The 24,287-nt window shown below is 37.9% G+C and overlaps 1 protein-coding gene across 2 annotated transcripts; it reads right to left on the bottom strand.

Moving 5' to 3' along the window:
- Positions 1-547: 547 nt before the first annotated feature.
- LOC139161093 (myosin-1B-like) lies at positions 548-24,095 on the bottom strand. Of its 2 annotated transcripts, none has more exons than XM_070739788.1 (38): positions 23,895-24,095; positions 23,657-23,800; positions 23,413-23,569; positions 22,382-22,409; positions 22,169-22,286; positions 21,987-22,079; positions 20,279-20,342; positions 20,104-20,202; positions 19,898-20,001; positions 19,514-19,652; positions 18,265-18,383; positions 17,529-17,678; positions 17,233-17,403; positions 16,406-16,715; positions 16,251-16,312; positions 14,784-14,871; positions 14,572-14,689; positions 13,436-13,559; positions 12,978-13,114; positions 12,617-12,872; positions 11,872-12,114; positions 11,600-11,776; positions 10,664-10,809; positions 10,477-10,567; positions 9,999-10,388; positions 9,121-9,247; positions 8,830-8,948; positions 8,382-8,578; positions 7,628-7,811; positions 7,357-7,522; positions 6,555-6,679; positions 6,087-6,395; positions 5,795-5,998; positions 5,300-5,425; positions 5,042-5,212; positions 1,434-1,538; positions 1,231-1,326; positions 548-836 (listed from the first exon to the last, which is right to left on the bottom strand). In XM_070739788.1, exons 1-38 carry the CDS (start codon positions 24,093-24,095, stop codon positions 681-683), a joined length of 5,814 nt encoding a protein of 1,937 aa, XP_070595889.1. In that variant the 3' UTR covers positions 548-680. The 2 variants fall into 2 exon arrangements, with proteins under 2 accessions (XP_070595889.1, XP_070595890.1); XM_070739789.1 differs by having other exon boundaries at positions 16,412-16,715.
- Between the last annotated feature and the right edge of the window lie 192 nt (positions 24,096-24,287).

The raw sequence follows: 24,287 nt of genomic DNA, 5'->3' as shown, positions 1-24,287 counted from the left end.
ATTTAAACTAACAATATTTTATCCATTTCTTTTTAAAAAATAAACTGCCTTTCCATTAAAATCTGTGAACCTCATATTGCAAAATGGAAAGTAAATAGGTCAAGGCTACCCTAAATCACGTCCAGTTTTTGATAACTACATCAATGATTTCATGTAGTTTCCTTGATAACAAGATAGCAGTAATTTGCCACTGCTACATCTATAGTTTTCCTTTTTTTTTACTTCCTAATCTAACTTTTTGGTACTCTATGCTCCAAATAAGCTCCAATCCTACGTAGCTTTTCTGAGAGCAGCTAAAGTCCCTTATATTCTGCAACCCTTTTAATTCTACTACCAAGGTAATTCTATTACCAAAGCAAATCCTATTTTAAAGACATTATTATAATCCTTATGAAAATTACATTATAGATACTATATTTCTGTATAGAAATAATAATTAGATATTAATAAAACTCATTTAAATATATATACCCTATCAGATAGAAAAATAGAAGTATGTCATCTGCAGTTTCTAGCATTAAGTAGAATGAAAGAAAAGCCACAACTCTTTTTAGTATGCAAAGTTCTCTATCATCTTTATTTTCTAGATATTAAGGAAAGATAAATAGTAATTACAGGAAGTGACAAAAAGCTTCACATTTTGTGCTTCTCTTTGGTCACTTTGCCATTTCCAGGTGAGTTTATTCTTCGCTTATAACCACCTTCTTGTGTACTTCTCGGCTCTTCACCCTGAGTTTATTCACCTGGGACTCAGCAATGTCAGCCCGTTCCTCTGCTTCTTCCAGCTCATGCTGAATCTTGCGGAACTTGGCAAGGTTCACGTTGGAAAGTTCCTCCTAGAAAAGCATACAATTATTCAAATTTAATTCCTAGTAATAGGAAAGAAAGAAAGAAAGAAAGAAAGAAAGAAAAGAATACATAATAATTCTTCTGAATTCTTCTGAAGAACCTTTTTAAGGGCCTAAAATTAATCTGAAATCTCAAACTAGAAGCATACAAAGAATCTCATGAGGTTAAAAAGATTAACATTAATTCTACATCGTTCATCCGAAGTGCATAGGAATAGGCTGACACTATAAAAGCTCTCAAATAAATACAATTTTATATTCACAAGCAATTTCAAATGTGACCCTTTTCAAAACTAACCTTGATTATATTTCATGCACCACGCATTGCACGTTCTAATTGTGCAGGGAGAACGTTTGGGACTAGGTCGTCCTGTGTACTTACCGCCTCTTCAGATTGTCTCTTGTACGATTTCACTTTAAGCTGTAGTTTATCTACCAGATCCTGCAGCCTCAGAACATTCTTCCGGTCTTCTTCACCCTAAAAATAAGGATATAAAGAATGGAGAGAGTAAGTATGCAAATGATTTACACCTTTATTTGTTTCTCCTAAACGTGTTTGAAATAAATGACAGCTTCCATTCTCACCTGATAAGTTAGTTCCTTTACTCTTCTCTCATATTTCCGTACACCTTTGATAGCCTCTGCACTGCGCTTCTGCTCATTCTCACACTCAGACTCCAGTTCACGAACCTGGCATTAAAAAGAAAATATAAACATGTAATCCTGGCATTAGAGATACCTACTAAATTATGAAAATGCATGCGGAAACTTGGCTATAAAGATTTTAGTTTGCCTAAAATAATGTGTACAGGCTCGGGATACCCTTGGCCTTGGTTGCATTTGTCCAATCTTTTCAAAAATGTTTTGAAACTGACTGGCATTTTCCTCATCACAGTCAATGCTACACGTTTCATGGGTACAAATGAGGCAGGTAACTCTGTTTTATATTATGGAAAGGTGTTATAGAAAAGCCTTAATTGTGTACAGCCATGGTGGATGGTATCAATCAACATTGATGGTTCCATATTGTGACACTATGGTATATTGACAAATACAGTTTAGAAAGTAGAAGGAGTAAATGGTAAAAAGCATGAATTTACAAAGGGAAGAAAGAAAAATAGATATGTATGTCACACTAATAGAAAGCAGAAGGATATGAATGAAGTGGAGTGCAGTTGATGAATGCCAAGTTCCTTGGGCAAGAAGATTTGTTTGTTTGTTTTTAAAAATTGTTTGTTTGTGTCAACCAGTGCAAGGAAACAGGACACCTAGAAAAAATGGCACAAATAAATGGATACAAACTGGCAAAAATTAGCCATAAATGCATAAAATAAGTACATACAAATGGATACAGTAGGGTAGGGATGATAGGCACACTGGTGTGCTTATGCACTTCCCCATACGGACCTCTTAAGAAACGTGAAAGGTCCATGGTAGACAGTTTAAGATAAAAGGTATGGGGGTTAGAGCAAATAAAATATTATTTTAAGTATAGGGTCTCCAGAGATTAGAATAGCCCCCACCCTCCTTGCCTTTCGTAAGCTCCTCAAAACCCACCTCTGCCGTCAGGCATGGGCAACTAAGATATTCTTTCCCCCTAGGCTTCTACAATTTATGCATGGTATGTTTGTATGTATGATTGGTTTTTTAACAAGGGTTTTTAGCTGTTTTAGTATTGGATTTTCACAGGCTGTTTTTATCACTGTTGTTAGCTGCCCTGAGTCCACGGAGAGGGGCGGCATACAAATCCAATAAATAAATAAAATAATAAATAAATCAAACACAATCTATTTCCATGGTGTTATTAAGAAGGCTCTGAACTATGTGACAATGGTCAATTCCCGGGAAGAGATTATTATAAGAATAGACCCTATCTTGTAGGAATATATATTATAAGATTATATCTTACAAAATATGGGGGAAAGTGTTTGCATTCTCTTTCTTATCAGAGAGAGTTATGAAACTGGAATAAAATGAAGGGGACAGCAAATGCCCATACTCAAAAAGGCAACCAAGAACTGAGTCAAGAAAGTAGAGGTACAGAGTGTCCCGAGAAATAGCACCAGAATGCTAGAGAGTGTCATGCCAAATGTCAGAGATTTATATTCCAACAGACAGAATATTGAGAATAACCAGAGAGGTATCCTAAGTAAGTAAGACAAATATGATATTAAAACAGTAGGACAATACTTCTAATTAGGACTACCTGTAGCACTGAAACGCTACAGGCATTTCAAAGAAACAAACTTAACAGAAAGGGTGGAAGCAATCCACTGATGGGTTGCTGCTGGTATGGTAGGCGACTGTGCACTGGTAACAGCCACCAGATAGCACAATTTGTGCACTACTGCTCCGGTGGCGGTCCTTTGGGTGCTGCCATTTCTTTTCTTTAATTTTTGGAATTTTTTTTTTTGCTTCCTGCGCATGTGCAGCAAAATCTCATGAGCAGATGCTTGCATTTGTGAGATTTTAGCGAATTTTTGCTTCCATGCATGCGCGGAAACAAAAAATCGCCAAAATCTCACATGCTTATCCCGCATGAAATTTCAGTGTGTTTTTGCTTCCTGTGCATGCACAGAAGCAAAATCACACTGGGGATGCATGCACACACGTGTGCATAGTGTGTACACACATATGAGAATCCTCCTGCTATGCGCACAGAGCACCGGTAGTAGCAGGTAAGAGCAATCCGCCCCTGCTTTGCACTGTGTATAAAGAAATATATCTATGTTTACATACATTCAGGAATTAGGACTGATTTCCAAAGAAAACAATTTGGACCTAATGGTTTGAAATTCTGAAGGAGAAGTGTCCAGAAAGCACAGTCACAATAATATACATAAGAAGGGGTGGTGGGGAATAGCATGGATCCAGTATAGATAACATACAAAGAATTATAAAATGGTGAAAATACAGAAACCTCGCATATTGATGATGTCACCTTGTTTGGTAATGAAATGTCTAAACTAAGCAGCCCAGCTCAGAAAACATCCAGAAAGAAAATGGATATGTATAGGACAATGCAAGAATGCCAAATCCCCAAAGAACACAAGTAGTCAAAGAAACGGTGGCAAAACGGCTGAAGCTCAGCAGGAGTAAAAACTGGCCAGCAAGAAATATTTTAAAAAGCACCTTAAAAAGTTATTTGTGTACATTAGAAGCCAAAAAGAAACCGAAAGAGTGATAGAAAAAGGGAAATGGATGATCACCATTATGCCACCATTACGTCACAAGGGAACAGTAAACCAGAACTCCTTAAATCAGACAAGAATAACATTAAAGACAAATAAGCTGATTCAGATCTCTTGGGCAGATAAATAACTTTCAAGGGTGTGATCTAGAAATTCTGCAGGCTGGTTACATCTCAAAATATAAGAGTCACAGAATGACACAGAGGTTTTTAGAATGATACCAAGAGGAAGTATGACAAGGGATGGCTGAAATTAGGTCATGAAAAAAACCCTGCAGATGAAAAATCTGGAGAAAGCGGAAATAAATTAGGATAAAAGATAATTTTATAATTTGTACCAAGATAAAAAAAATTATGGCAAACAATGTAGTCAAAGAGAATAAATAATGAATCAAAGGAGGCAAAATTTCCATTAATTTTAATGGAAATTTTAAAAATATTTTAGGAGTCAGTGAAAAGGATTAAAAACTGTGGGGGGGGGGAGAATAAGTGTGATGAAATAAAATGTGGGGAGCAAACCTTGGAATATATAGGGCAATTTTATGCAGGGCGGACCATGTACTGACCAGAGGTGCGTTCTTCCCAGTTCCAGTTCACCTGAACTGGGAGCAGCCCACTGATGATGTCACAATGACATCACCGAACCGGATTGGTCGATGCCAATCTGTGAGCACCACCATCTTTTATTTTATTTTTTTAAAAAAATTTAAATTGTTTTAATTTTTTTCTCCTCTGAACATGCGTAGAACCTGACTTCCAGAACTGTGCATGTGCTCCCCATCTTTTTGTTGTTGTTCTTACTGCACATGCGTGCATGCACAAAGCATGCACCCACCCATGAGGTGCACTACACAGAAGGTAGCGAACTGGCAATGAAGTAATTTGTAACCCACCCCTAGTGCAGACCATATTTTGCTCTGAATTTTCAGGTAATACTACACACAGAGATAACAAATCAAAAGTTCACCGCATATGCAGTTGCTCATAGGTGAATAATACATACCCTAGCCTCCAATTTCTGGATCTGTTTTTTCCCTCCTTTCAGGGCTAGTTGCTCTGCCTCATCAAGACGATGTTGCAAATCCTTCACAGTTTGGTCCAGGTTCTTTTTCATCCTTTCAAGATGGGCACTGGTGTCTTGTTCCTTCTTCAGTTCTTCCGCCATCATGGCTGCCTAATAATAAATGAACCAAACTGGTGAGAGTAAAGAATGCCTGGTGTAAATTGATTAACTTTTTCAGGAAAAACTAATTTTACTCACATCAGTGATGGCTTTCTTGGCCTTTTCTTCAGCATTGCGTGCCTCCTGAATAGTTTCCTCCATTTCACTCTGGATCTGGGCAATATCTGTTTCCAGCTTTTTCTTGGTGTTGATCAGGCTGGTGTTCTGTTTAAAAATAATGTGGTCAATCATTTTTTTTAAAAAGACTAGAGCCATAATAAAAGAGAAGTGGGTGGGTAGAATGATTGCTACTGAAGAACTAAAAAAATTTGTCCAATCCCAAAATGGAAGTAAAATAAAAGGCTTCTACAACTATTGGTTTGAGAATGATTGTTGCAGAATAAAGATGACTACAAAAAGTAATAGAGTTTAGCTCTAATTTGAGAGAAAAACTATATCATTTCCAGAGAGTAAATAACCATTAGGAATTGTTTTCTGATATATTGGCTTTTCTAATTTTGAATTAAAGCTCTTCATTTAAGAAGCACAAAAATATTTCCACTTTTGCTATTTTCAAGATAAAAACTTATTTACCTGGGTGTGGAGGAGCTGCACCCGTTCACTGGCATCCAGAAGCTCCTGTTCAGCCACTTTTCTGGCCCTCTCTGTCTGTTCCAGAGCTGCCCGGAGCTCCTCAATCTCAGCCTGCATGAGGTTTGCTCTGCGCTCAATCATGGCTACTTGTTCCTTCAAATCTTCCTGGCTTCTCAAAGCATCATCCAGATGTATTTGAGTATCCTAAAACAAGATAATATTTGTCCTCTGAAAATTGTTGTGATACAATAAAAATATAAACTGTGTGTTGAATATATAAATAAATGTGTACCTTGAGCAGTCCTTGTGTGTTCCTGAGGTTCTTTAGTGCTTCAGCAGCTTGACGGTTGGCGTGGTTGAGTTGGATCTCCATCTCATTCAGATCTCCCTCCATCTTCTTCTTCAGCCGCAGGGCATCATTCCTGCTCCTAATCTCAGCATCCAATGTGCTCTGCATGGACTCCACCACCCTCAGGTGATTCCTCTTCAGCTGATCGATTTCTTCATCCTTCTCTGCAATTCTCCTGTCGATGTCGGCTTTCACCTGGTTGAGCTCAAGTTGGATGCGCAGGAGTTTGCCCTCTTCATGTTCCAGAGAGGCCTTTAAAGTAAAAGGACAATAAAGCAAACATTATGGAGCTATCATCTGAAAGTTTATTAAGAATATCCTGCCAATGGAATCATTCAGTTCACTGTCTGGAGTACCTTTTTGTTTGTTTGTTTGTTTTTTATTTAGCCTATAAAATAATTATATAATTACCTCAGCTTCTTCTAGGGCACTCTGGAGGTCTCCTTTCTCTTGCTCAATCTGCTTCTTCACTTTCTCCAACTCATGAATAGCTTTTCCACCCTCAGCAACTTGCTCCGTGAGGTCAGCAATCTCCTCTATTGGTGTGTCACAAAATATAGTGAAAAAGTGGAACATCAAAGAGAAATCTTGCTGTAGAAAATGTTACAAAATGTTATCCAGCTTTTAACACTAGTATAAGTTGTCCTGTTCATATTACAGTGATCCCTCATTTTTCGCGGGGGATGCGTTCCAAGACCACCCGTGAAAAACAAAATTCCATGAAGTAGAAGAAAGATATTTTTTAATGTATTTAACTAGTATTTGGACCCTTTGCATTAAACAGTCATTCTACAATGTTTCTCAGCTGGAACTACATGTGATATCCTACCAGTTTGTTTAATAGAGTACAGTAGTAGTGTAGAAAAAATTTATGAAATTTTAATAGATTTAAAATTTTCAATGGATTTAATGGATTTAAGCCCCCTTTGAAAACCGGCGAAGTAGCAAATCCATGAAAGATGAACCACAAAGTAGCGTGGGATTACTGTAATGCTTTACATTTGATGGACTGAAGGTATCAGCAGCCTAAGACAACCATGAGGAAGGTATTACTATCCACAAGATGTTGAACATCCCCCCCTCACCATTGCTTATCTTGGCTGATGGTGCTGGAAGATGCATTTCAGTAGGACTAGATGGAAGTGAAGTAGAAACTTCCTACTATAAAACCATTATTATGTTTGAGTGAGAGCATATATGAGCACGGGCTTACGTTGCAAGTTTTTGTTTTCACGCTTCAGGGTTTCCAGGTGATCCAAGGATTCCTCATATGCATTCTTCATCTTGAAGAGCTCTGTGCTCAGAGACCGAGACTCCTTCTGGGAAGCTTCCAGTTCAGATTGTGTCTCCTCGTATTTTTGTTTCCAGTCTGCCAGAATCTAAAGAAACAAAAACAGCAAGAGATAAGTTGGTTAAAGTTAAAACTTGTATGCAGTGCATTTCACTTTTAAAACAATGAAAGTGATAACAGCAGCTCAAATTACTTTATCAAAGTTCTTCTGTTTCTTATCCAGAGCTGCACAAGCTGCATTGGACCTTTCCACGTCAATCATCAGGTCCTCCACTTCATTCAGCAACCTCTGCTTGGTCTTCTCCAGGGAAGCACATTTGGAATTCACAGCTTCTACATGTTCCTCAGCTTCCTGCAGACGCTGAGCAAGCTTCTTCCTGAAGAAACATAAACCCAATGCTCCATAGTAGTCAAATATTTGATTTGGCTGAATAAACTGTCTAGTGAATTTTCTCATTTCAATCATTCTGCTTCAGCTTCAGGAAAATTTAGGATAAATAGGTTTGCAAAATCTCAACAGTTAATTTAAATACTCAATCTTATCCCAAGTCAAACAATGAAATATAGTTCAATGAACAATGTTTGATTAAATGGTGGTGCAGTGATTAGAGTGCAGTATTGCAAGTTATTTCTGCTGATCACCAGCTGCCAGCAGTTTGGCAGATCGAATCAAGGCTCAAGGTTGACTCAACTTTCCATCTTTCCAAGGTTGGTAAAATGGGGACTCAGATTGTTGGGGGCAATATGCTTACTCTCTGTAAACTGTTTAGAGATGGCTGTAAAAGCATGTGAAGCAGTATATAAGCCTAAATGCCATTACTATTGCTATTAAATGAACTATCTGTATCTTTATTGCTACAAAGATCCTTCTCAGAAAGAAGCCACACATCTAACTCTATTCACACTACAATTTTATAAGAAAGTTGCAATATGTTTATTGAACATACTTAGCTTCCTCCAGTTCCTCAGTCCGCTGAATGGCATCAGTCTCATATTTTGTCCTCCATGTGGCAACTTCACTGTTTGCCTTGGATAGGGCACGTTGTAGTTCAGACTTGGCTTCCTGCTCCTCTTCATATTGCTCTCGAAGGAGGTCACAGTCATGTCGAGAAGATTGCAAGCCATGAGCTAGGGCATTCTTGGCCTGTAGAATTAACCAAATATTAGAGATTCTGCAAATTGCCAGGTCATCAAATATAATTAAGAAACGTCTTCCAGGATAAGATTTCACCAAAAAAATGAAATAGAGGGAAAGGAACTTATAAAACTTCAATACATACACAAACAAAGGCAAATATGGTATTAGGAAACCTTCTGAAGTATCCCAGAAAGTTCTATATGTACTTCTGATAGCATTAAAGATAATAAAAGTTATGCATAATTCAACTTATGTACCTTTATCTCTTCCTCAAGTTGTCGCTTCAGTTCCTCAATTTGTTGAGTAAAAGCTTGCTTGCTTCTGGAGAGCTGGGAGATCAAAGAGTCTTTTTCTTCCACTTGTCGTGAGAGTTCACCTGAAGCAAGGAATATATGTTTGGAATAAAGGTTGCATTAAAATTTTCTCAGCTGGGAGATTCAGCTCAATTCATTTCAAAAATAAATTTGAATTCCATTTTAGCAAGAATCTTCACAATAGGGACAAAAAGAAACAAAATAATTTCCCCAAAATGTATTTCGTCATATTACCTGCTTCTGTTTGTAGGCGAGCCCTTTGAGCATTGATGTCATTAATGGTACGCATATGCTCTTCATCCTTCGTTTTAAGTTCGCTTAGCTGATCTTCTAGTGTGCGGCACATCTTTTCAAGATTGGCCTAAGCAACATGGAAAAAGGGCAATCTTTTAAATGATTCCACAGGACCAGAGGTGAGTTCCTCCCAGTTTGGACCAGTTCTTTAGAAGTACAAAATTCCCTCTGCTCACCAAACCGGGAATGAAGGTCAGCTGGCTACGCCCATGAACTGGCTCTCTTGGCAGTATCGTGGGTGGCACCATCTTGTTTTTCACTTCTGCGCATGTGCAGAAGCTGTTTTTGAGTTTGGGGCACTGTGCATGTGTACGCATGTGCAATATGCACATGCCCACCCAGTTCAGGAAGAAGCAAACCGGCAGTGAGGTAAGTTAGAACCCACCCCTGCACAGGACCTAGCATTCATCTACACTTCTAGATATTACAATATTTAGTAAGGATACCTAAAGTGTGTAAGGAAACAGAACAGCCTCCAGCAATAAAGTGGGATAGATGGCACATCTTGCATAGCATTAAAAAATCGGGAATTATGAAAATGTACTCATTAAATATGCAAAAACTGTTCATTTTTTCACTGTGTGTGTGTGTGTGTGTGTGCAAATTAATCATATTTACTAAGTATAATATTTATTATACCGGCAGTTTGTTATAAATATTGAACTCTAGAATATGAAATCTAAATTTTGTAAACATTCTATTTTTTTAACTCTGAAGTATCCAGGGCAAGGAACACAATTTTAACTTCAATATATAACAAAGAAACTTGGTATAAAACCAGTATCTTTTCACTTATTATTAAATATATTGTGGCATACCTTAGCTTTAGAGATAGATTCCATATTGCTTGCAAGATCATCAATCTCCATCTTCAGTTCACTCTTCTCCTTCTCCAGTTTCTGCTTCACCCGCTGCAGGTTATCAATTTGTTCCCCAAGTTCAGCTGCACTATCTGCGTGCTTCTTGCGGAGGGCAGCGGCCGTGGCTTCATGCTGCAAGGTGGCCTCTTCAAGGTCCCGGCGCATTTTCTGAAATTCTGCCTCACGTTTCTTGTTCATCTCAATCTGAGCTACAGTTGCTCCACCAGCTTCCTCCAGACGCTCACTGATCTCCTCAAGTTCCCTGGAGAGATCAGCCCGCTGTTTCTCTGCTTTGGCGCGAGATGCCCGTTCTGCCTCAATCTCCTCTTCCAATTCTTCAATACGAGCCTAGAAATAAAGAGATAGCCATGAATCCTGAAACTGGCTTCCAGATAGCTTAATTCTCCATTCGTGAAGAAACCACTGCATGACAGACCTGCAGCTCCTTGATCTTCTTCTGAAGCTGGGAACCCAGGATCTGCTCATCTTCAATCCTGCTCTGCAGTTGGCTGATTTCAAAGTCTTTCCTTATCACAACAAAATATAATGGATTAGTCTCCAAATTAAATGTTAAAGAATACCAATGAACACTGAGGTCCATCACAATATACATTATTACTTACTTCTTCAGCTTTTCATCCAGCTGCTGCCTATCATTTTCCAAATCCATTATCGATTCCTGAGCCAGCTTCAAATCCCCTTCTAGCTTCCTCTTAGCTCTTTCAAGGTCCATGCGAATTTTCTTTTCTTGCTCCAGGGACCCTTCAAGCTGAAGACAAAGAGATTGGAGTGATTGTGCCATCACAGCAGTCCACCTCAGACATAGAACCATAGAAACATAGAAGATTGACGGCAGAAAAAGACCTCATGGTCCATCTAGTCTGCCCTTATACTATTTCCTGTATTTTATCTTAGGATGGATATATGTTTATCCCAGGCATGTTTAAATTCAGTTACTGTGGATTTACCGACCACATCTGCTGGAAGTTTGTTCCAAGGATCTACTACTCTTTCAGTAAAATAATATTTTCTCATGTTGCTTTTGATCTTTCCCCCAACTAACTTCAGATTGTGTCCCCTTGTTCTTGTGTTCACTTTCCTATTAAAAACACTTCCGTACTGAACATTATTTAACCCTTTAACATATTTAAATGTTTCGATCATGTCCCACACTTTCCCTTCTGTCCTCCAGACTATACAGATTGAGTTCATTAAGCCTTTCTTATTAAGTTTTATGCTTAAGACCTCCCACCATTCTTGTAGCCCGTCTTTGGACCCATTCAATTTTGTCAATATCTTTTTGTAGGTGAGGTCTCCAGAACTGAACACAGTATTCCAAATGTGGTCTCACCAGCGCTCTATATAGTGGGATCACAATCTCTCTCTTCCTGCTTGTTATACCTCTAGCTATGCAGCCAAGCATCCTACTTGCTTTTCCTACCGCTCGACCACACTGCTCACCCATTTTGAGACTGTCAGAAATCACTACCTCTAAATCCTTCTCTTCTGAAGTTTTTGCTAACAATTCTGATCATCTCTGGTGATGATAGCGTACTTACATCATCCACTTGCTGTTCCAGCTTGGTCTTTGCTTTGGTCAGAGTGTTCACTTTGTCCTCCTCTGCCTGCAGATCATCCAAGGTCTGTTGATGGGCCTCTTGCAGGGCTTTCTTCTCCTTGGTCAGTTTGGCAATGGTCTCGTCCAAGACCGCCATCTCTTCAGTAAGATTTTTCACCTTAAATGTTAAACAGACAGGATTAAAATGTTCTATGTATTTTGAAATGGCAATAGTGGGTAGCAAGTTTAATTTTAGTACATTCTTTCCAATACCTTATTTTCTGTAGCATGCTTCTCTTTTTCAACCTTGGCCAGTGTCAGCTCAAGATCATCAATGTCTTTCTTCAGTTCTGAGCATTCATCCTCCAGTTTCCTCTTCTTGGCTGTCAACTCAGCATTCATTTCTTCTTCATCTTCAGCTCTCTCAGTGAGCTCCTTAATTTTAGCTTCCAGTTGGATTTTGGTTTTGATCAGTTGGTCACATCTCTCCTCAGCATCCGCCAAGCCATCAGCTTCCTTTTAAAGAAAAATATAGATAATTCCTTAAAAAAATTGTTTCCTAATTAAAATATTTGCACATATATAAAATTTTCTACTCTAATGGAGAAAGTCAGATTTCACTAAGAAATATATATTGAATAATCACTAAGCATTTTTTGGAACAATAAACAAAAATAAATATTTCCTATATATTGGGTAAAAATCATCATAATGCAGTTTTTTAAATCCATTTTTATGCTACCTAAGTCCAGCTGACTTCTTAATAGATTGATAATATTACTTCATATAATATAAAAACAAGTATAGTTTACCTGTTACCTTATGGACTTTATGTATCTTTATATATTGTCAATGATGAAACAGTGTTATGATATAATAAGGTATTTAATATACATAGCAATATGGGTGAATTTCTAAATAATCCCAAAGATTTCCCCTGAGATCTATAAATGATTGCTTACTAAGCTATGTGAAAAGAACAATATTTAATAATCTTAAAATTATTCTATTTGCTTACAGCTTGGACTTGGAGTTGCAAGTCATTCTTCTCTTGTATCAGAGACACCATTTTTTCTTCTAGTTCCTTCACTTTGGCTTCTGCCTTGGCAAGACTCTCCTTTGTTTTCTCAAACTCTTCCTTCATGTTCGCCATTTCTTTCTCTGCTTCAGCACTCTTTAGCAAAGGTTTGATCTTGAAATACAGTTTCATCCATGGCCAATGTTTGACGTTCATGAATGAACGGATACTGTACTGAATAGTGAAGATAGCCTCCCTATCAACAAAGTTAAAAAGTGTGTCTTAAATTACAAGTAATAAACACAGAACCACCAATCAAAGCCTTATGACCAAATTGATTTAAATAATTATGGATTCTCACCTCCTTTGTAACATTTTCTGATATTCTGTTCTTGCTAAGAAACCACGACACATAGCTTGGGTGCGTGTTATCAGATGGGCCAACTTATCATCTCTCATTTCTTCTAGGAGACCCAAAAGACCAGCTTTAAAGAACACCTGAAGAGAAAAGCATTACAGAATGTCATACGTAAACCAGGGTGGGTTCTTCTTTTCTTTGCTGCTGATTCACAGGGTGCACACGTATCCACAGTACTTAAAAACCAGCTTCTGCACGTGTGCAGAAGCTAAAAACAAGATGGCGGCACCGTAGAGAGCCAATTTGGGGGTGTGGCAGGCCTGGATCGCTACCGGTTTTAGCAGCCCAGGCTGCTATGTTACTACAGGTTCTATAGAACTGGTCTGAACCAGGAGGAACCCACCTCTGAGATAAACACTACAAAATACAAGAGAGCATTTAGAACAAAAACTTATATATACCTTGGTGTGTCCAAATTTATACTGTGTGTGGTCCACATCAATGGATCCAAGAAGTTTCTGAGAAGCTTTCTTGCTGTCAATGAACTGCCCCTCTGGAATGGCACTTGCATTCAGAACTTTGTATCTAGTAGGAAAAAATATATATCACCTATAAATCTTCCTGTGTAATAACTAATAGGGTTTTTTAAATAATTATTTGTCGTCAGTTTTAAAAAATTGAGCATAAATAGGAAATGTTATAAAATGTTTATTCATCTCTCAATATGGGCTTAGGTAGTTTGGGTGGGTCTCCTTTTAGTAGAAGTAAAAAGTAAGTTGTATTGTTTTGTAATCTGTTCTGTGTGAGTACTTTGCTGGAGATTATTATTATTATTGGGGGGGGGGTGAGTATGTTTAGTTTGTGAAGCTGCCCAGATCATTGCGGAATTGAGCAAATGAATAAATATGGCTTGTCACATTTTTGATAACTAGTTATTTCATTCAAAGAGATAAATTTGTCATTGGAGGAAAATACCATGCTTGCACATCCTTTATAAGCACTCTTGCTCTCTAATGTAATGATAAACAGGACAGCTTGACCAAATGAGGTAATATTTTGATTCTGCAAGACCTAAAGCCCACTCACCCCTAAATCAAGACAACATTTACAATTTCTGTCCTATTATTTTCAATGGAAGAGAAGCTGTCAAAAGGAATAAAAGTCTGAAAAGGGAGAAATGAGCAAAACTCCCCTTCATCATCCTCCCAACGTTCTAGTCTGCCTATCAATATGTTTGTTGTTTTCAATTAATCTAATCCTTTAATATTTTGAATCTATTTGAATGTCATATTAGGATAGAAGTACTCTATCACAGAGTGTTATTTTGGTAGATAATTGGGATAGATAGTAGGTAGGTAGGTAGGTAGGTAGGTAGGTAGGTAGGTAGGTAGGTGGACGGACGGACGGACGGACGGATGGATGGATGGGCAGGCGGGCGGACAGACAGGCAGACAGATAGACAGATGAGCAAGGAAGGGGGAAGACAGTGGGAGAAAAAGAGGGAGGGAGAGGAAAAGGAAAAGGAAGGGGAAATGAGGGATCAATAGGGGGAGAAAGCACAGACATATAAGGAACCCTTCAAGAAGGTCAAGCTGACCTCTGTTTGAAATCAGCATAAATGATCCTACTGGGAAATCCCTTTCTGCAAATTCGGATGCCTTCCAGCACACCATTGCACCTCAGCTGATGCAGCACAAGCTCATGATCCATAGCACCTTTCAAAAAGATGATTAAAAAAAGAATCAGGACCAAACCACATACAGAGACAAGCATTGTAAAATACCTATTATACCCTGAACAATGCCTTACCAGGTGTTTTAGTTTCATTGGGGATGATGCAGCGCACAAAGTGTGGGTGAGTGCTTCTCAGATTGGTCATCAGTTTGTTTAAGTTCTCCTATAGATCCAGGAAAAAAAATTTCTGTACAAAATTCCAAACAAGTCAATGTATTCCTATAAAGAAAAATCTTGTATCCAAACAAGCAAGGCTACTGAATGCAAATGAATTCTAATCATTGGGCAGATTAAAAATAAACTAAAAAATAACATTCAAACTCCACAAAGACCTAACGTATGCAGCTAAAGCATTATTTGATGTTGGGACTGCTGTCGTTTGTGCTTGCAGTGAACCAAAGTACAGTTCCAGTGTAATAGTAGCTTATTTTCTTGATATAAAATTGTCCAAAATGGGTCTTGGCTACATAGGTCTAGCTGGATATTGATGGACTAAGTCCCATATGGTTTCTTTGGTTTTGAACTTTAAAGAAGTATTAGGATGACTCTTCAGAGATGTACAGTTTAAGTAAAATAGCATGCAAAGCATCAATATATTACATCTATACAACTGTGATTTTTATTTTCAGCACTGATTGGGTTGTATCAGCCAAATTCAATATTGGGCTGCCCCCAGTATGCCTGGAATTGTCCATCCAGTAGCAGAAATGGCACTGCGTGCACATCTACAAGACCCCACCAGACCCTCGTGCACCTCCACCCCCCGCACAAGAATTTGCTTCTGTACATGCACGGAAGCAAAGAAATTGGTGAAAATTGCTAAATTCTCCAGGACCGCCTTTTGCTGCACAAATCCCAGCGACCAGTTAGGTCCCACAGAGTGGGCCTTCTCCGGGTCCCGTCAACTAAACAATGTCGTTTGGTGGGGCCCAGAGGAAGAGCCTTCTCTGTGGTGGCCCCAGCCCTCTGGAACCAACTCTCCCCAGAGATTAGAATAGCCCCCACCCTCCTTGCCTTTCGTAAGCTCCTTAAAACCCACCTCTGTCATCAGGTATGGGGGAACTGAGATATTCTTTCCCCCTAGGCTTCTACAATTCATGCATGGTATGTTTGTATGTATGATTGGTTTTATAACAAGGTTTTTAGCTGTTTTAGTATTGCATTGTCACATCCTGTTTTTACCACTGTTGTTAGCCGCCCCGAGTCCACGGAGAGGGGCGGCATACAAATCCAATAAATTAAAAAAATAATAAAATAAATAAATTCTTGCATGAGGGTACGCACACACACTGCTGCCCCTGAGTGTGTGCTGGCTTCCCGGGCCAATACGGAAAGGTAAGTGCGGCCCTTCAATGCAGCCAATAATATTCCATACATTTTCTTTATCTCTGAATTATCCAGAAGCATGCAAAGATTCAATTTAAGTTGAGAATTCAGTCCAATTTAATGTCTTTCTTAAACCCAAATAAATTGTTGTATTATTACAGCATAATATTTTTTTTCTTCCTCATAAAGGAATCCAAGTGTAGCATTATACCATACCCTGAAAAGTGCAGACACAGTCTGGAAAGAGGAACCCTTCTTCTTGGCTGCCTTCTTGCCCTCTAAAATTGAAATAAACAGAAAAATAAATAAATAAACCTTACATTTCTTGAACATTTTTTCTCATTCGAGAAAAAACATCCTCTCATTATAGCTCTCACCTTCTGCAGGGCGATCAGCAAACAACAAAGCTAAAGTCTTCATTGAGGATTTCTGGTAGAGCCCTACTACGGTGTCATTCAAGGGGTCCTTGTTCTTCTCCAACCAGCCACTGATATTATAATCCACAGTGCCAGCATAGTGTACCAGGGCAAAGTGGGCCTCAGCCTTGCCTTTGACAGGCTTGGGTTTCTGGAAGTTGCCTGATTTGCCAAGATGCTGATCATAAAGTTTGTTCTTGAAGGACGTGTCTGTTGCCTTGGGGAACATGCACTCTTCTTCCAGGATGGAGAAAATGCCCATGGGCTAGAAAGAACAATGGCATGGTTGCTTAGGCAGCACCTTGAAAGAATATTGAACTTTGGAATACTTCTTCAGCAAGTAAATTCAGAATGGAGATGTTAAAGAAATGAAATGTAAACATGGAGACAAACTCTCTCATTGAAAAGTAGACTCTATCTTCTAAATTATACTTCAATAAGTAACTATGAATATCAAACATGGTTTCATACTTATTATATGATATATTCTATCTATACTTTTATTTTTAATGTCAAGAATTGGTTTGAGTATGTTATTATAAATTGATTAGGATCCTGCTATAATTCTATTTCTTTCTTAGGTTGTCCTTCTAATAAAGTCATTATAAAAGCTGAGAGCTAAACTTTCTAGAAAAATAATAATAAAGAAAGGGGAGCAGTCGAAGACTGTAATGGGTAGGACAAAACAAGTTGATGGTACATGTAGTTTCAGTTGAGAGAAACCTAAAGCATTTCTTATCCCATCTGAAGTATGCATCAGTTATGTCTACTATAAAACAAACCTTCTCAATGAGCTCAATGCAGGCAGCCAAGTCCATCCCAAAGTCAATGAACTCCCATTCAATTCCTTCTTTCTTGTACTCTTCTTGTTCCAGCACAAACATGTGATGGTTGAAAAACTGTTGCAGTTTCTCATTGGTGAAATTGATACAGAGCTGCTCCAAACTGTTAAACTATAAGAAAAGAAGAGAGACTTTTGTTAAGATGAATTAAGATGAAATAAATTTGATTGAGTAAGCAAAACATTATCTGTTTTGTACATCTGTTAATATGTACATCTTTCTCCTTTTTTTCTTACATCAAAGATCTCAAAACCAGCAATGTCCAGCACACCAATGAAATACTGTCTGGCTTGTTTGGTATCCAATTGTTGGTTGATGCGAACGACCATCCACAAGAACATCTTCTCATAGACAGCCTTACCCAGAGCACCAACATTATTGTAGACCTAGAATAAGAAGACATGGAAAAAATCATTATGTATAAGGGATATTTTAAATTAATAATTATTCAATCTTATATAGAGTGTATGTGTACATGTGTGCATGAGAGAAAGAAAGATGAAGAACAACTAAAGATATAGAGGTTCTAATAAAGTCTGAAAAAAATATACAAAAATATATATGAAAGGAATAAGCTTTGTAGAAACTAAAAGTATACCCAAAAATTATTTATATAGATCTAACTCAATCATTTAACATTTTTTTTATTTTTTTAAATAATTTTTGTGTTTTTTTCTCATTAAACAAATATTCATAGTTTATACCATATTTTTAAATCTAACCATATAGACCATCTACTGCTCCATTTTCCCAGTTTTGGCATGATTGGTTATTTCAGTTCAGTTATAATTATGTAAGAAACTTAGATTCTTGATGTTCTATTATTCAGGTGCCTTAGCATATTGAATAAAGATAAGATTTTATCATTATTAATTACAGTTTTGAATGTTGATATTACAAGTATTATAATTATAAATCCATTTGTCTTGGTACATGCCAGGGTTGGTGATAGTCAGTTTAATGTAACATTACCTGCTGGACAGTTTGGCCTTTGGTGACATATTCATTGCCGACCTTGACCCTAGGATAGCAAAGAGCTTTCAACAGATCTGCTGAGTTGAGATTCATGAGATAAGCAGCCTTGTCAGCAACTGAAAAGAGACAAGAAAGAATTTAGGGTTAGAGTCTTTTTTTTAAATTGTAAATTTCATTGTATTCATGCAGTATGAAATAATTAAGTAATGAACATTAAAATCAGATGGGAAAAAGTAGAAAAGACTCTTTTGGTTAGTGCTGGCTGAGTTCTACTTGCCCAATGCTAGGAGTGTTCATTCTCTAAAATTATAGCTTCATTTCAATAGTGAAACTCGTTGCTAGCGATGGGCTACTAGCCGGAACGCTAAATTGGGCTCACTGCAGCGGCTCATGAGTGCTTGCGCAACCAGCACGACTTTGCTTCTGCACCTGTGGAGGTAGCAAAATTGCACACGGAGCCGCATGTGCACCCATGTTATGGAATGCGCGGAAGCAAAAAACCCTCACCAAAACACAGGCGCACCTGCAGCTCCGTGTGTGATCTTTCTACCTCCACAGGTGCAGAAGCAAAATCACACTAGCCCCACGAGCACTTATGAGCCGCGGCGGGAAGCCCAATTGAGTGTTGCGGCTAGTAGCTCACCGCTGCCCATTGCTAATGGTTCACATACATGTGCAATGCTTTTGTGCATACGTAGAAGTGTCCTAAGTGGGTGGGTGGAGCCTCCTTCCACCATTACTACCAGTTCACAGAACTTCGCCGAACCAGGAGCAAACCACCGTTGCTTCACTTATTAAAAAGTGATCATTACAAAATTGTGACAAGAGTATTTACTATAATATTGGTAAAAATAATGAAAACTTCTTCCTTCTTAAATACTAAAAAATAGATGATAGCATACTATTTTATGATCTACTATGTAGTCCAAATGATCAATATGGCTTTGCCGCCATATTGGGGCTGTTGAGCAACAATGTACTGCTCTGGCCTAAGTGATGAATGATTGATGGATGAATGTTTTTAAATTTATGAGGTTTTACTGATTGTATACTGTTTTTGTATCCTTTTATTCCATTGGAGAAGTGCAGCTTATAAATCTAATAAATTCAATTCAAATTCAATTGAATTCAATATGAGTATCCTTCTAGAAAACACTGGGGAAGCATGGGATATCTTTCTACAAAGTAATGTCCTAATTTGTTCTGAATTATTTTAAATGATTTTGCCATTTTTTCCCCCAAGTACCTTCTGTGCCATCTGGCTCCGCCTGCTCCTCTCGTTGCTTCTGCTTGAATTTCATGTTCCCATAGTGCATGACAGCTCCTGTCAGCTTGTAAATGGCTGTCTTTTCATCAGCAGTGAAGCCCAGGATGTCAATGGCTTCCTATTAATTCAAGCAATAGAAAGGATTCTGTCTAACCCGACACTGAGTCAAGTTGAGGGTTCAAATTTACCTGAAATCATTTTGACAATTACAGTATCTTGTAATGTTTCTGCCAGTGTTCCCCTTGGAATATTATGCCACTCATATATGCCCCAAAACCACACATATTCAAACATTTAAACCAAATATTATTGCTTGTCTAATCAAAATACAATTTTATGTTCCTGATTTTGCAAATTACTTACATCTGTTGCCATCAACTCTTCCTGATCATCAATGCTGGCAACACTGATCTCACCCTGGCTGACAAAATGGAAGTCATATGGGTTGGTAGTAATCAGAAGCATCTCTGCAGAAAAAGAAGCACAAACATGATTTCATTTTAGAGCATCAGCACATCTTTAAATGTTTAATAGTGGAAGTAGTCCTCCAAATGGATGATTCTCCTTACCAATCAGTTCTGGCCTCTTATTGGACATGATCTGATAAAAGATATGGTAGCTCCTTTCAGCCTTGAGCTGGAAGGTAACTCTGGACTTCTCCAGCAGATCTGGAAAAGCAATGAATTTGAATGAGTTAAGGAAGAATGATAGGGTCAACTAAACACATAAATAAATTTCCCTTACATGTCTCAATGTCTGCAGAAGCCAGTTTGCCAGTGGCACCAAAGTGGATTCTGATGAATTTGCCCTGAGGAGAAAATAGCATTTAATTACAATACATTTTCAATGTATTTATTTAATTGTAATTTTCCTTTTAATAGCAGGAATTTCAGTCTCTAGCTAAAGAATATATAGAATTTTTTAAAATAGTATTTTTTAACTTAATTTGTCCCAGGGGTTTTAAAGGGAAAAAAGTGAAAGAGGTTACCATTATAAAAATACAAAAAAATTAATAGGCCATATCTCAAACTTTATTTTAATAATATTCATAATACAATAATTATTAAACTTTAATAAAGATGTAAAATGTGAGTCAATTAAAGGAGAAAAACAGTTGAGGTTTGTCTATGGAGCTTCCCAGTCTTCTCAGTCATGATTGTCCCAAAGGCAGTGATGGGCTCCTACGGGTATGGTTAGGTAAACAGAACCGGTAGAAAAAGGTTTTTTTTTCTTTTTTTCCCTTGCTCTGGGTATGTTTTTCCTATCACTGTAAATGAGGTTGAATGTGTATAATTTTAGAAGAGCTGTGTGTGTGTGTGTGTCTGTGCGTGTGTACATACACATACAGTTTAAATAGTAGATAATGTATATTTTTTGTGCCTATGTGTAATATGTATGTACACATATGGCGTACATGCATAGAATTAAATACGTATATTTTGGATGTTCAGTAATAGTAAATAGATAGGGAAATTGTATCTCTTTGAGGCAAGGAGAGACCAGGCGCCCTAACTCTAACCCTTGATGTGGGTGATGTCAAGTTAGCCACCTTTAAGTCAGTCACATGATTGTCAAGCCACTCCGACCTGGTCACATGGCCAGCAAGCCACACCCATAAAATAAGCCACGCCCACCACGTGGTAGTAAAAATTTTTTGCAGCCCTTCACTGCCCAAAGGTGTTGTTTAAAAGGCAAGAAAAAAGAAACAAAAAGAAAGAAAGAAAGAAAGGAAGGAAGAAAGAAAGAAAGGAAGAAAGAAAGAAAGAAAGAAAGAAAGAAAGAAAGAAAGAGGGGAGGGTGGGAGGGAGGGAAAGCCAATTTCCTTTTGAATAACACCTTTGGAACAACAGTTGAGGTTTATTATATAGGATTGATATGATAGTAATGCTTGAAAAAGAATATTTTATCCTTTATTTAATGAGATGAAATGAATGTGAATGTGAAAATAGCAAATAATAATTGCAATCAATTTCTTTCCTTTTCAAAGACCAGTGTCACAGCATGCCATGTTAACTGGAAAGGTGGGCTAAGCTTCATTAAACTGGTCCTGTTTTTCAATGTTCCAAATGGGACTCATCCTACAGATAGACCTCATTACCAGCATTTATGGGGATGGGGAAGGGGAAGGGGGGGTAGGCAAGGAAGACAGAATGGCTGAAGTAGCGCTATCATGACAGAAGCCCTTCCCCTTTTGTAAGTGCAATGTGATATCATAGACACATCCCAAAGGGCTGGAGCTTGCAGTTCAAGAACACAACATTGCTTATGTTATTTTGATACTGCTGCGTAGGTTTGGTGTGAGGCATTCTCAGCCTGAAAAACAAGTACAATAACATTGTAGCTCATCTAGACAACTCCATCCCCAAACACAACCTGTTGTCATCTTTAGTGAGATGCTAAGAAGGTTGGCACACAAAAAATATACTCCCACACATGTGAAACTGTAACTTACAAAGCGAGATGAATTGTCATTCCTCACAGTTTTGGCATTTCCAAACGCTTCCAACAAGGGGTTGGCACTGATGATTTGATCTTCAAGGGTGCCCTGTAAAAGTAGCATTACTAAGTCAACGTTGAAACATAATGAAATTGTCAGAAAGGAATGCATAACCTTCTTCAAAAGTCACACTTCACCTTTAATTTGCCAGTTTGCTGTGGTTCGTCCTTCTTCTTATCAGTAGCAGCCGCAATTGTTGCGAAGTACTGAATGACACGTTTCGTGTTCACAGTCTTTCCAGCACCAGATTCTCCACTGTTAAAACAGAGTAAAAGACCATGCTGTTAGTCAATATATTGCTCTGTGAAAGTTCTGCTGAACAGAAATATGATTATTGAAAGTGTGCTCACGTGATCAAGATTGACTGATTCTCACGATCTAGAAGGCAAAGAAAAAAAGAAGTACGGTAATCCAAGCAGAAATAAATGTTTGTGCTAATTTTATACTATTATTATTATTATTATTATTATTATTATTATTATTATTATTATTATTATTTATTAGATTTGTATGCCGCCCCTCTCCGAAGACTCAGGGCGGCTCACAACAGTAATAAAAACAATATAGCAGTGGAACAAATCTAATATTAAAAAACATATAAAACCCTATCATTATTTAAAAAAACAAACAGCACATTCATACCAAACATAAAACAAAATATAAAAAAGCCTGGGGGAAAGGTGTCTCAACTCCCCCATGCCTAGCGGTATAAGTGAGTCTTGAGTAGTTTATGAAAGACAGGGAGGGTGTACTCTGTTTCCCCCAAAATAAGATCTCCCATGATAATAAGCCCAATTGGGCTTTTGAGGGCATGGCAATAAAGCCAAGAGCTTATTCCAGGGTACAAAAAACAATATAAAACAGGATCTTATTTTTGGGGAAACACGGTAGTTAGAATCTGACTTGTTCTTTTCTGTTATCAATCATCAGCACGAAATCAGCTGACTTGTTGTCATGTAAATCTTCTAATATACCTGCCATAATTTTTTAATTCATAGTCTTTCATACAGTTCCTATGTAACTTTCACTGCTTCCTTTCAAAAAAGACTCTAATGCTATGTATATAGTACAATACTGAATTATAAACATACTAATTTTATCTATTTATTTATTATTTGAATCTCAAATTCATGACTGGGTGATTAGTAGTGTTAAAAGAAAATCCACAGATCTGGTAATAATGATAATAAGAAAAATGTCTTAAATATTATCACAAGGCTAACTGAATTTGATTCCACTGAAACTGAATAACCACAAACAATGGGCCATTGCTATATTTTCTGGGAAGGTTAAAGTCTCAGTCTGAAAATTCCAACAGACATGTTTTTCCCAACATCCCCTCCCCCTCTCTTTGGAAATACTCATCTACTTAGCTGCTCACCAGTTAACATGAACTGATACGCATTGTCAGAGATGGAGAAGATGTGAGGAGGGGCCTCTTGTCGTTTTTTCCCCCTATATGCATTAACCACCTCTGGGTTGTACACTGGCAGCCACTTGTAGGGATTGATTGTGACACAGAAGAGACCTGAATAGGTCTGGAAAGAAAAGACGAGTTAGTAGTTTGCTTGTACACATAAAATATTGGGTTCTGAATTCAATGATTGTGTTCAGATTCTTCTTACATAAATCATCCAGGCTGCATAACGCTCTTTGAGGTTATACAGGACAGCAGGTTCATTGAGGTGGGTCATCATGGCCATGTCCTCAATTTTGTCAAATTTGGGAGGGTTCATTGGAAAGGTTTGGTCATCTTTAACAGTCACACTCTGCAAGGGAACAAAGGATATTTTAATCAAAAGCATGTAGAGGATGAGAATAACAAAGCCTTACTTTTTCCTTGTGAAGTGTTTTTCTACTTACATCTCCACCTTCTTTCTTAACTGTGACTTTCCCCGCGTCCTTGCTCTGGACAACACCTTTTACAAAGGCAACCTTAGGATCCACCACAAAGACGGATGTCTTGGCATCAAAGGGCTTGTTTTGAGCTTCAATTCTCTCTTTCTCTGACTTGCGGAGAAAGGAGGCAGCAACCCCAAAAACTGCCATCTCACTGTCTGACATGGCTGCAGCTTAACAGAGAGCACTGGTGAAGAAAGAAACAACTCATATGGAGATCACAACTTTAATATGCCGTTTCGTGCCATCTCCTACTTTGCTATCTCAGATTATCTCAATCTACTTTGAAGAAAATTCCTTTTCATCTATGAAAAGAATGCATATCGACTAATAAGTGGATAAACAATTATTGCAAGA

This window comes from Erythrolamprus reginae, chromosome 2 (assembly GCF_031021105.1).
Source record: "Erythrolamprus reginae isolate rEryReg1 chromosome 2, rEryReg1.hap1, whole genome shotgun sequence".
NCBI classification, from domain to species: Eukaryota; Metazoa; Chordata; class Lepidosauria; order Squamata; family Dipsadidae; genus Erythrolamprus; species Erythrolamprus reginae.
This window is presented reverse-complemented; position numbering and strand designations above follow the sequence as displayed.